Source organism: Rhinolophus sinicus, chromosome 1, assembly GCF_057876585.1.
Source record: "Rhinolophus sinicus isolate RSI-liver-muscle chromosome 1, RSI-T2T, whole genome shotgun sequence".
Lineage (NCBI taxonomy): Eukaryota > Metazoa > Chordata > Mammalia > Chiroptera > Rhinolophidae > Rhinolophus > Rhinolophus sinicus.
In genome coordinates, this window is record NC_142501.1 from 24,811,386 (window position 1) to 24,824,328 (window position 12,943).

General features: G+C 43.1%; 1 protein-coding gene across 1 annotated transcript in view; it reads right to left on the reverse strand.

The window, feature by feature from the left end:
• Positions 1 to 12,943, reverse strand: part of ANO2 (anoctamin 2) — a 309,076-nt gene that overhangs the window by 11,927 nt on the left and 284,206 nt on the right. Inside the window, exons 21-23 of the mRNA XM_074326158.2 lie at positions 4,524 to 4,676; positions 4,122 to 4,174; positions 2,014 to 2,195 (exon numbers count right to left, since the gene is read on the reverse strand). Coding sequence (XP_074182259.2) covers positions 2,014 to 2,195; positions 4,122 to 4,174; positions 4,524 to 4,676 — 388 coding nt within the window. The remainder of the gene's footprint in view (positions 1 to 2,013; positions 2,196 to 4,121; positions 4,175 to 4,523; positions 4,677 to 12,943) is intronic.

Genomic DNA, 12,943 nt, shown 5'->3' on the forward strand with positions numbered 1-12,943 from the left:
ACAGCTTTCACATCAGACACTATTGGGGATGGTCCAAGAAAGCCCTACATCTTCCTAGCAATACCTTTTCCTAGGTTTTTGCTTTTGTTATAGTTATTGTTCTATTTTTTTAATTCATGAGGTGTGATCTTTGATCAAGTCCTTTATGGGGACTATCATTTAGCCACAGTACAAAAGTGTTAAATAATTTATTTGCCTCTGCTCTTCTTCTCTTTATTTGCCCTTCTTACGTGAATAGTGGAGAGTTTTCTGTTTCTTGGCTTCAAGGATCCCTGTGCTGATGGTTTTCCATCATGACTCTAACCTGGACCTTTCTGGAATTCCAGCTTAGAGTGTCTAGGAGTTAGATGAAAATTTCCCCTTAGATTTCCTACTACTGCTTTAAATGCAACATGATTGAAATAAAATTCATCGTATATACCATAAAATTAGAGTCTCTTAGTATCTTCCCCATCTCTGTCAGTGGACCCACAATTTCCTAGTCCTCTAACTTCAGTCCAAATTTTGAAGATATCTCTCAAACTTTGAGACTTTCTCTTATGTGTTTTATCACCAATTTGGAAAGAGTTGTATGAAATAACTCATCTTCTCCTTTCATCCTCCACCACCTTGGTCTGTGCCCACCATGATTCATGTCTGAATGATGCAGCAGCTCAGCTGCCCTCCCTGAGCAGCCCCAATTTTAGTTCATCTTCCTGTCTGAGACCAGATCAATTGTCCAGAGCCTACCATTTACCTGATCATTCCTTGACACTAAAAAGGTCAGTGTCTTCCTATGTCACCTTAAAGTTCTTGTAAGATTTCAAATTTTCCCATTATTTACTTTATCCTACCTATTCAAATTCAACAATTTTTTTGGCTTATATTATCTTAGGAGTTTCTACATATATTTTATTTCTTGGATTATTCCCTATTATTATCTTCTAAGCATTCTCTTTGCTAACAATATCACCTAGTCCCTAAGTGTTTATCTAACACCCCAGATTCATCCCCACCCCCATGACTTTGTCCATGCTGACTCCCCATCTAGGATACTCTCTCTTTCTGTTCTAGAACTCCCCGTGGCCTCTTCGGGAAGCCTACCTCTCTATTCTAGCCAACACTGGTCTCCCTCTCCTCTGAATACTTACAATGTTTACAGTCCATATTAGAAATAATCACCAAATAACCTGCTATTTCCTATCTGTTCTGTTAGTTTTCTTCCCAACCAGACCATAAACTCCTTGGTGGTACAGACAAGGTTATACGAGGTCTGACAATTAAGTTTGCGAACTTGTTGCAATGATGTTGCTAACCTTTTTTGATATCAGAGGGATGATTCATGAATTTGTACCAACTGGACAAAGAGCTCACCAAATTTACTATTTGGAAATGCTGAAAAGGCTGCATGAAAAAGTTAGATGACCTGAACTTTTCACCAACAATTCATGTTTCTTGCATCACGAAATGCACCAGTTCACACAGCACTGTCTGTGAGGGAGTTTTTAGCCAGTAAACAAATAGCTGTATTGGAACACCCTCCCACTCACCTGATCTGGCCCCCAATGACTTCTTTCTTTACCCGAAGATAAAGGAAATATTGAAAGGAAGACATTTTGATGACATTCAGGACATCAAGGGTAATTCGGTGACAGCTCTGATGGCCATTCCAGAAAAAGAGTTCCAAAATTGCTTTGAAGGGTGGACTAGGTGCTGGCGTCGGTGCATAGCTTCCCAAGGGGAGTACTTCACAGGTGACCATAGTGATATTCAGCAATGAGCTATGTAGCACTTTTTCTAGGGTGAGTTCATGAACTTAATTGTCTGGCCTTGTATATTTCATTGTCTGCTCCACAGTGTCCAGCAAAAGGCACTCAGTAAATATTTAATGAGTTATTGAAACTGATTTATAGCAATTGGGTTGGGATAGGAGGGAAAGGGAATGGAAAACGATCTAAGTCTAGGTCCCCCAGATAATTCCTTGGGCCTACCACTCTGGGTCCTCTGCTGCCCTCCCCCTCATGATTACTTTACCTGCAAAACTGAACCTCCGGGTCAAACTGTGAGTTTTCAGGTTGTGTCCCCTCCTTCAGCTGGCTGACGTTGAAAAAGGAGAGGGTATGGTTGACAAAACCATGCAGAGTCCCGTTGTGACTATAGGCGTACTGGTACACAAGGCGGGGGATAAAGTCGGAGGTGACAGCAATGACGAAAGCCTGAGGAACAGAACCACAAGCACTTGAGAAGAGGTCACAATGGGTGTTGTCCAGGTGGCACAAGGTCCATCTGGCTGAGGGACTGTCCCCTCTGTGGCTCCCCATCCACAGGCACTACTCTGATTGATACAAACGTCCTTATCTCTGAGCTCAAGTAGCTGACTTATCTGGTTTTTCCACCTTTGAGATGTGTAAGTAAATCCACAAGACAGTGGCTGTCAAGACAGTCAATTACAACCACTGGAGCAAAGGATGCTAAGCCATTTTGGACCATTTGGTGTTGGAAGGAATAAATCAGTTCTGAGATATCTGAATTGACACCGGTGTTGGCCAAGCCAGAGCAGAATGGAAGAGTTTCTGAGAAAATTACCAATAGAGATGAGAGTGCCACTGAGGAACAATGCACAAGCCCACTGAATAACCATGTACATCTGCCCCTGAGTGACACCAGAAAGCCAGGAGTACCAAGGATATGGTTCCACAATTCCCACAATTTGACCATTATCTCTTGGCACCATCTGGCACATAACATCATGGACGAGGTTCTTTCGTTCATTTTACTTTGGAAAAGTGAGACATAGAGGGGAAATGAGTGGGCCCTGCTGGATGGAACCACACATACCCAACACAGCATCTGGCATATCTAAGCACTCTACAAATGTCTACAGAGCAAACCAAATGACAAATGAATGATTGCATGTTTGAATGTGGAGGTACTTTCTGCAAAGAATATCTTAAATCTTTTTGGCAAGTGTTTATACTGTATTCCATACCAACAATTAAAGCCCTTTTAAAAATGTAGCTTAGGTATTGTTTTCTAAATGTATATATGAGTGTGGATGGCCATAACCATATTTGAGAATGAGTAACATAATAATCGTAGCTACAACTACGGAGCACTGGCTACCTGTCCTTTCATCATCTCATTTAATTTCCAGAATGATTCTATTTGGTAGATGCTGCTATTCTCTCCCATTTTTACAGATAAGTGAAGCAGTCTTAGAGAGGCCACGGAAGTACAACTTCTTGTCCTGTTGTATAGACTGAAAGGGCTTGGAACTCAAGGCCTTTCTAGTAGATATGACTCCAAAGTAGCTATTGATCTATTTTCCAAATTGTACTTTATTTCTTAGCCTCAGAATGTGTGCTTCCTACATCAAACATTCGAAATGCAACGAGCTGGTCCTCTCTGCCTCCCCTCACACCTCTCCAGCCATTTTGTGTTCTTAGTAGGGCACCATGTCACAGCCAGAATCAATGTTTCTCTCCCAAGGGAATAATGGGCTGTGGCTGTCTGGGTGTGCACTGAGCTGGCTGATATTTTCTTGGGCGATGAAAGAGGAGGCCCTGCCTGGCCATCATCCATACAGAATGCAGAAGCAAAAGGAGCTGTTGGCTTGGGCCCAGCAGGATTTCCTCTGAAATGTGGACACGTCTGGCAAGGCAGTTAAGGAGATCACAACAGGTAGAAGCTCTCTCCTTCCAGTCCTATCTTCACCTACACAGTGCCAGAGTCCACGGGGATAATTAAGACTTTGCATTGACAACCTGGAGGAACCATAATTAGGAACTGCAGCCTGGGCAATGCTCCAGGTATTGTTTAGCTCAGGAGTAGAACAGAAAGGAGATGGCTAGATACATAGAATTCTTTCCTTATTAATCTTGGCTCTGAGGAAAGATCTGATTTTGACTCTTAAGTGGAAGGTATGCATTCTGGTGGGCAATTACCCTTCCTTCTCTTAGTGAAATTAACAATTAAGTGGCACAGCTCTAGTGATGAGTTAGAAGGCTGGTATACACTATTAACCAGGGGGTTGTATTAAATAAAGCTCCAAATGGAAAAGGCTGGTTTCCTGCTTTGAAGACCTCAGCTCCTCTGGAAAGCCCTTCCCACACAGCTAGGGTGTCATGAGTATAAATACTTACATTGCTGATAACAGAGAACTTGCCGATTCCAGAGAGAATGTCAAACCAAATCCCTGTAAGACAGAGAGGAGGGCATCTGGGTCACTCCCACCCTTTGCCCAGTGATGACAACCCTGTGGCTTAGGGTGACACTCTGCAGGCACATTACCCAGGGAGGTTTGCCCGGCCCTCTAGGAGTGGGGTTGTCTGGAGAGGCTTAGGTGTCCCCCTGTCTGGAAACCAGGGGGACAAGTGGGGGTAGATAATGTGGCCTCTGAAGGCCTCCCAGCAGCTAAAGATCTGAAGATGAGGAGCTCAAAGGGATGAAGAGTCAAGGGTTTCCCCCAGGCCTCTCGAATTCCGACACAGTGTGAGGGTGGTGGTGGGGGACGGGCCTGCACAGCCTGTAAGCAGGGGACATACCTATATCCTTGGTTCTCACAGCATCTGGCCTTCTCAACTCCGTGACAAACTTCTTTGCATCAAGCCGAACTTCAATGACATTGTTGAGGAGGGCAAACACAGGTGCCAGAGGGAAGGAAGCCACAAAGAGAGTGACAAAGCCAAACTGGATGACTAAGAGAGAGCAGAAGCATGAGAAGCACCATCAGGCAGAAGCACGAGGTAGGTCTCTTCCTCCCTGCCATTTACCGCCCTGGCCTTCTCTTACAGAGTCTCTCTTCCACCTCACTCCCTTAGGCTGTCTATCCTCCCGCCCCACAGCCAGGGGCATTTCTTCTCAGTCCCTACAGGCCTACTGGCCAATATTATCACTCAGGAGCAAAGTGCTGTATGAGGCACAGAGGAGATAGCAGAAAAGGAAAAGTCTTGACTCTTTCCTTTCCATGACCCTTCATCTAGTGACTAATCCTGGTCACCTAACTCCGAGGTTCACAAACATTTTCAGCAATTGTCCAAATAGTAAATATTTTTGCATTTGCAGGCCATCTGGTCTTGTCACGATAACTTAACTCTGCCATTATAGCATGAAAACAACTATAGACAAATGGGCTTGGTTGTGTTCCAACAAAACTTTATTTATAAAAGCAGTGAAGAAAGTGGGCTGGATTTGGCCTGTGGGCCATGGTTTGCCAACGTCTGGTGTAACTTTAAAAATCATCTCCCAAATTAGGCCTTGTCTTTCCATATCCATAGCCACTGCCTTTATTTAGCAAGATTATTCATTCATCTCACATTTATTGAGAGCTCACTGAATGTCAGGCGCTGTGCCAAGTATTTAAGGAGGCAAAGGTCTGGCTCTGCCTTCAAGGAGCTGGGTGTAAGCAGAAGAGAGAAATGTACACAGAGATGTGCAACAAGATTTTATGTGTGCCGAGGGAGAAAAAAGAATGTGCCAGAGACAGCGGAACGCCAAAGGAGGGAGAGTGCAAGCCTGTTCAGGGTGGGCACTAAGGAAAGACTCCGTATCGAACACCTACACTTAGTCTTGAAAGATGGGTCTATAGTTCCAATGTGAAAAGCCAACGGGAGGCAGCCTGTGCCAATCAGATTGCTATAAAGAGTCCAGGCATTCCTCATTTCCACCTGCACAATTGCAACAACCTCCTCACTGCTACTTGCTATATAATGCCATGATTCTTGTTCTCTTGAACAAGCTTCGAGATTCTAGAATATTCAAAAAAAAAAAAAGAATGAAAAAACAGGATCAAAAATAAATAAATAAAAGTTCACAGAGGGATAACCTAACCACAGTAGAAGTATCAAGAAAGAGAACATGTGTGCACCTTTAGCAGAACTGCTTTTGATCTGGCAGTTTGCTTGGATCACAGTTGTGGGCTATTGCTCTTGCTGATACAACACTGTCACTGCCATCGTCCTTGGTGCCCAACTGATGCTTGGCAGGCCCTAGGAGACTGACAGGTGCCAGTTGTTAGCGAGACACACCAGAAGGCACAGATTTGTCAAGGTTGAGCCCTTGGAATGACTGCCTGGCTAGCTGGCTGGCCAAACGGGATTGGGGTGAGGGGTCAGGAAGAAAAATCTTCAAAAACAAGCTCTGGGAATCATTTAAAAATGCAGGGTCTATAGAATCTTTTAAATGAGGCTTTGCTGAAGAATTTACTTTAGAATTGAGGGGTGGGTGAGGGCAGAGGGGGTGGAGGGGGATGGAATTAACAAGGAAAGCAAAACAGATGTTAGATTGGTTTTCTAAAACCTGTAAAATGCATGTCTGTATTTAAGAGAGAGAGAGAGAGAGAGAGAGAGAGAGAGAGAGAGAGAGAGAGAGAGAGAATATGTCTTTTACATATGAACATATCTTTATTTATAGAGTTCTAAGTTGATCTTGATTCTAATGAGCTCAGTTCTATAGTGCAAATGTTCTTTCCATAGGTGACTTCCCCTGGCAAAACTGTACAAGCCCCAGCAAGGGCCTGGGAAGGTGACTGATGGGGGTGGGCAAGGGACAAGTTACTTTTGAGTGACCGTAAATGTCCTCGTATATATAGCATACCCTCACCACACTCGTGCAAATGGCACTTGGAAACACAATGTCCTTCCGGGATTATAAGAAAAATGGGATTCTCCACTATTCTTTCTTTCATGTGAACTCCAGAGGCAGCCCTGAACTCTTTCTTCCGGGTTTGCCCTGATGATTTGCTTTTCTACCTTCACAAACTCTCCAGACACAGGCTCGCTTTTGTCCCTCTTCTGTCGACACAAACAACTTCCAGTGGGGGCTCAATGCTAATAGTGCCCATAAATTTTCCCAATCCCACAACACGATGTCTCTGTTGAGCCACTTCCCTTGGGGTTGCCCAGTCCTGAACAGACTTACAAGGCCAGGGGAAAGAGAAAAGTCCAGTGGTGCTGGGCCTGAAGTGACAGAGCACTACTGCCCCCCTCTGATGTCACTCTTGGGTATCCTGGGCCAAGAGAAGCCACTCTTTGATGATGTCCCATGGCTGCAGGTGTTGCCTGCTTGGACTGGTTACTCTGAGCATTTTCATGAATCAACCCAAAGAGGCAGAAACAAACAGGAAGTTTTGTTTCATCTTCGGTAGAAAACACAAAAACAAAACATACTCTTCTAGCATATAAATGCCAACTCCAAGACTTGCTCTTTGTAATCAAAGGTCTAAATGCTGTATTGGATGGTTGTCCTTCTGGGTTCACTTCAGAGGACATAATGATACCGGCCTTCACCAACACCAAGAATTGCTTCTAAAAACAGCCAGCCTCCATTAGGATAAGCGCAACGCCAGAAGTCCTCGGTGCACTGCATAATAGAAGCCAGCTTGGCTTGACCAATAACAGAGTAAATCTGGCCAAGCCAATTAGGGAGGAATCCATAGTTGATTTTCGACTAAATCTTTACAAAGCCTGCCATAAAGTGCCCCAGAATTGTTGAGCTGAAAGCACAAAGACTGGAAATAGTCTTGGGCACAGACCCCATTGGTTTTCTCTCTTCTCACTCTCCAGCAGCAAGGAACCTTTTAAAATAATTACCAGCCCTATACTGCCTGATGCTGGACATAATTAAAATCTTGGCCTTGATTACCTGGGCTTAGGTTAAAATAACAAGGGGGAGTGAATTGAACAAGATGCCATCCAGCAAGGACATTCCAGAACAATCGGCTTAAAGAAGAAAAATAGCATATTAGGTAGAACAGAGTGGACAATGGCCAGGACTGATGGAAAAGCTCTTGATGGAACACAACTCTAATTTTTTGATTCATTTATCGAAAATTCTTCAGTGAAAATATCTATCTTCCTCTCTCTCTCTCTCTCTCTCTCTCTCTCTCTCTCTCTCTCACACACACACACACACGCACACACACGCACACACACACACACACTAAAGTCTAGATCCTTGGTCTGGCATTCAAGACCCTTTGTGATCTGACCCTAACTTATTTTTCCAGACACATTTCCTCCCCACCCATGCTCTGTGCTCAGGGCTAGTACTTAGTTGGCATGCTTACAGGTCAACTCTGTGCTTTGCAACCATTTCAAAACCATTTGCAGTTTCCCAAACTCACCATGTTGTCCACATTTTCTGAGCCTTTGTACCTACCACTATTATCTGTTATTTTGCTTCTCTTCTTGATGAATTATTATTTATCTTTCAACTCAAACCTAACCTTCTCTATGAAGACTCTCCTCTATCCCAGTCCCTACCATTTTATCCAAGCTGAATGAGTGCCATGGGACTCTCTCCTCCCCACTCCCACAATGCTTTGCACATGTCATTCTATTTGTTTATTTGACTTGCTCCCTAGATGTTAAATCCTTTGAGACCAGGAACATATTTGATTCTTTCCTGAGTCCTCACCATTTTGTGTGGCCCCTATGCTCAGAGGTTATCTGTTTTATAAATACAAACTTATTTTCATCAGCTGTAAACACAAAACAAACCCCAAAAGAGGCAATTAAATGAAAAGCAATGCATTTAGTGATGGTTAGACAAAATGAGGACATGAAATAACCTCCACACAGCAGTTTTCAGTGGTGTAATTTGCACCAAAGGCTTTGAAGAAAGTTGGAGTAGAAAAGTTACTTAGGAGAGTCCAATTCTAATAAAAATGATTACAGTTGTTTTTTTGTTTTTTTGTTTGTTTGTTTACCTTTCTATCATTTAGTAATAGCAACACAGTCTGTTTAAGGGGACTGAAAACTGGAGACTTAAGAATCCTCCCTTTCATGAGCCACTAAAGAGCAATGCGAAGGTGTGATTGAGGGACACATTGGGGTGAGATTGTCTTCTCACTCAGAAGGCAGAGATACTGAAAAGACTCAGCTAGAAATAGCCCATTAATATAAACACTTATGTAAAAACACAGCCAGAGAAAGTCATCACTGTTTACTTCATCAACCCATATTTCAAGGTGGTGCCCAGTGAGCCCCTTCTCCTAAGGGCAAGGGAAGCCACCTGTACTCAGCACTGAGATAATCTGGTATAAAAAAGAATTGCAAGTGTTGATTGCCACAGTAAACAGGAAGGGATAACGAGAGAAAGAGGGCATGAGCTGGTTCCTCAGCACGGTCCTCTACTGCTTAGTAAAATGGCAGACATCTTGACAAAAATATAAGAGGGTTTTCAATGCCTATCATTCACCATTGATTCATTCACCCACCAAGCATTTATGGAGCACATTCTATATACTGGGCATCATGTTCGTTGCTAGGAAACAAAGCTGAGTACATCACTGTGCCATCCTTCCAAGAGCTTAGAGTATGCAGTGGGGAAGATGAACAGATCAACAGCCCCTGCCAGGGTCATGGAGTTAGAACTTTAATGGCAGCGCTGACAGAGTGCAGTGGAGCCCTGGGGCAGGAGTAACTCACTCTCACCAGTGGTGACATGGAGGCTTCACAGGTTCATGACCACTGGGCCTGACTTGAAGAATAAGTAGAAGAGGCCTCTGAACGTCTGCTACATAGTGGGTAGTAAAGATCTTTCCTGCAACTCCACTGATCCAAATTCACGGACAAACTACTTAGGAAATAAAGACAATAAGTGGAATTCCCTTTCAATCTGCATGGAGTCACCTGGGATTTATACAATGGATTGAGCTCAATTCAGAAACTCTGGAAGTCCTAACAGGAAGGAACATGCCTTGAAGTAACAGCTTAAGAGTTTACTGCATATAAATCAATGCAACACGGGGACAGATCAGCAAGGCACATTTTCTTCATTCCTTTGTGATTAAGGGAGTCCCCACTTTTTCCTCACCCCCACATAAATGGAAAAATATTAGCTCCTTCAGATGCAGAGTGGACCGATGACTTCTTGAGTCTTGCTACTCAAGAATTCAAAGTCTAGTTATAACAGCAGATCTCAGGTTGATAGTGTGATACAGACCAGTCCATAAGAAGCCCTGTGCTCTCCCTTGGGAACAAGGCTAGCTAGGGTCACGGGAGGCTCCAGAGATTAACCCTGCTAATGGTGACAGAATAGAGCTGGAGAATGTGATTCTCAGCCACAGGAGGCGTAAAGGCCTGGACACTATGTTCTCCCTGCAAAAATCTGCCTGTGGCTCCCCTTCCATACCCTCTAAGCAAAACTCTAAACCTTCAGAGGTCATGGAGCTTCAACCAACATTTCCTAAGCACCTTCCACGTGTAAGCAACATGCTCTCTGGTTCATAAGATAATCTTCAGTGTCAAGTACGATTATTTCTGTTTTATAGGTGAGAAGACTGAGTCTCAGAGAGGTGAAATATCTTTCCCAGAGCCACACATCTAGCAACTGAAAGGAAACAAAGATAGCTTTTGATGCCAACCAAATTCAATGTCCTTTCACTATAAAAAAATGTAAATATTCAATCCTAATGCAGGAGTGTTCCTTCCCCCTCCGTTACTCTCACACATCTGAGGTTTCTTTCATTGAGCCTTCTCCAATCTGATTTCTATATTTTCTTATACAGATATAGTCATTTTCCAAAGCGTCTTTATTCACATACACATGTCTTCTATCCCTTCTGTCTTCTGTGTCATTGTTCCTGTCTGGCCCGTATTTGTGCCACTTCAAAATTCTTACATTAGTGGACCTAGCTCAGCTTCTTAAAACTAGAGAGAATCGAGTTGGTGAGATCTGCTGATACATTTTTGATTTTCAGAGAACAGCCTGGTGAATTTCCAATAAATGTTTACTGAGTGAACAAATGAATGACCTGGCTTACTCACTCTTGTTTACTTTATCTGCCTGCAAAGTGGGAATGTGAAGGCTGGTTATTTCTTCATCCTTCCTCCCACCCATCCATCTATCCATCCATCATCCTCCCATCGACTTATTTGGGCTGTGGTCATGCAGTCAGTGAGATGGAAGGGCAGTGAAATTAGCCATGACTGGAAAGAAGTTCCCAAACAACAAATCATTACTGAGAACTTTGATTGCTTTATTCCTTCACCCGTATACCTTCCCAAAAGGCTGTAAAAAAAAAAGTCAACAAGAAGAACACACAATTAGGTTTATGGAATTTTAGAAAAAAATAATTAAAAAACAGAGAAAGGAGGGAGAAACAAATGTGCAAATTCTAAGGACCCATCATGGGGCTATGGTTGAGCAAAAACGTTCACTCTGAGCTCCCTGATGTTAAAACAAGAAAAGAAACTGGAAAATGATAGAGTTTTCAGTAAGTTTTAACTTAAAAGACTGCCATTCATTCATTCATTTCTCAAGCACTTGATGGGGCATCTCCTGTGTGTCAGGAACCTTCTGTAGTACACTGAGGGGTGTGGCATCCAGATATACTCTTGCCTTTTCTTTTAAGTCTTTATGGAGAGAGGGACTCCTAGCACAGATAATGACAAGCAATGTATGCTTCAGAAGCAGAGAGAAATGACCTGTGACTCACCCCACTTCCCAGAAATACTGGAATGAGACCCTGGATGCTGCCTGAACTCATTTAGGTGCCATTTGGAGAAGATGGTAGGTGTCTGATTATCCAGCAGGATGACTCAGTTTGTATAAACAGGATAGCCCAGGAAAGGAATTTCCTGGTTCTTTGAGCCACTGCCTTGTTGCACACACACTTGGAATTCTGTGACAGAATATGCAGGCTTCAGTGCTGATGGTTGGGCAGATACTCTGGAATATTTTGTCACTTGTAGCTAAGGCACCCTTGGGACTAGTTTTATCTATTCAGCCTCTGTTGGAAACTTGGAAGTTGCCCAGTGTGATCCCTACCACCCAAGACCAAGGAATATCAGAGTCGGAAGGAATCTTGGGTACCACCTAAGTCATCGCTCTCTCTGAAGCCTCAGCCCTTTCTGTTCTTTCTTTAATAAGCTGTCACGTTTACCTGACCATTTCCGGGGAGGGGCATTCGGTAATGTCTGGAGCCAGCTCTTTCCACTGTTCTTTAACTTTGTCTCAGTTGTAAGTCACTGAGACTTGGGGGTATTTGTTATAAAGCATTATCATAGCAGTAGTTAACTATTACATGGGGTATTTTGCCTGAACGATCAGATAATAAGTCCATTAATTTGTGTTACAGGAGACCTACCCTTACTTAAGAGGATAGCATTCCCAAATTACAAGCACTTCAAGATAAGAAATCTTGGCCCCTGGAGGCAGGAAACGGGGGTAGACTGTCCCAGTTAAATCAATACAGCAAAGGTATCTGGAGAGTTCTGATGAATGGTAATGTCTATAGAGTCCAACTGTCACTTCGTCTTTAAGGCCCTCACTATAGGATCAAGTTTTTTATTCTTTCTTATTTTTTTTTCCAATTGTTACATTTCCTCTCTATAATCTACTTTCTGAAAACAACCACAGTTCAAAACACGCTTCCATTTCCTTCCTTCTTTATCAAACATTTACTGAGCACCTACTGTATGCCAGGCCCTGTGGTTAAGTGCTATGAACAAATAAGATATAAGTCTTGGCCTCAAGAAACTCCCATCACAATTTAGTGAATAACATGAACCTAGACCATTGGTGCTCAGGTGAGAAAAACTGACAGTCGGATCACTTATTTTTCTGACCTAATAGGATGGTGATAAAACTTCATCAAGAGATTCTTTTGGAACTTGTCACTAAACTCTTCTTATAGGATTAAATTTAGGCTTATGTTTTTATGCCAAATTCCACTCTGTAAAAGTCAAACTGCTGCAAGTGTCCAGACAACTTAGTTTGCAGCTCTTAAAGCAACTCAAGTATTTCCTCTCGTCAGGCCCTAAGGAAAACTCCACAACTGGGCTGTGAGGGGCCTGCAGCAAAGCAGCTTTGAAGCCCCATTTTGGGGTTGGGGACAGTGATGATGAATGTCAAGTCTTGCTCCTGGGCCAGCATTCTTTCCTCCCCTCAGAGCTGGGGGAGGAAGGACTACCCTTGAAGTCCTTCTTAGTAAGCTCTTCAGGAAAAGGGTTTGATATTG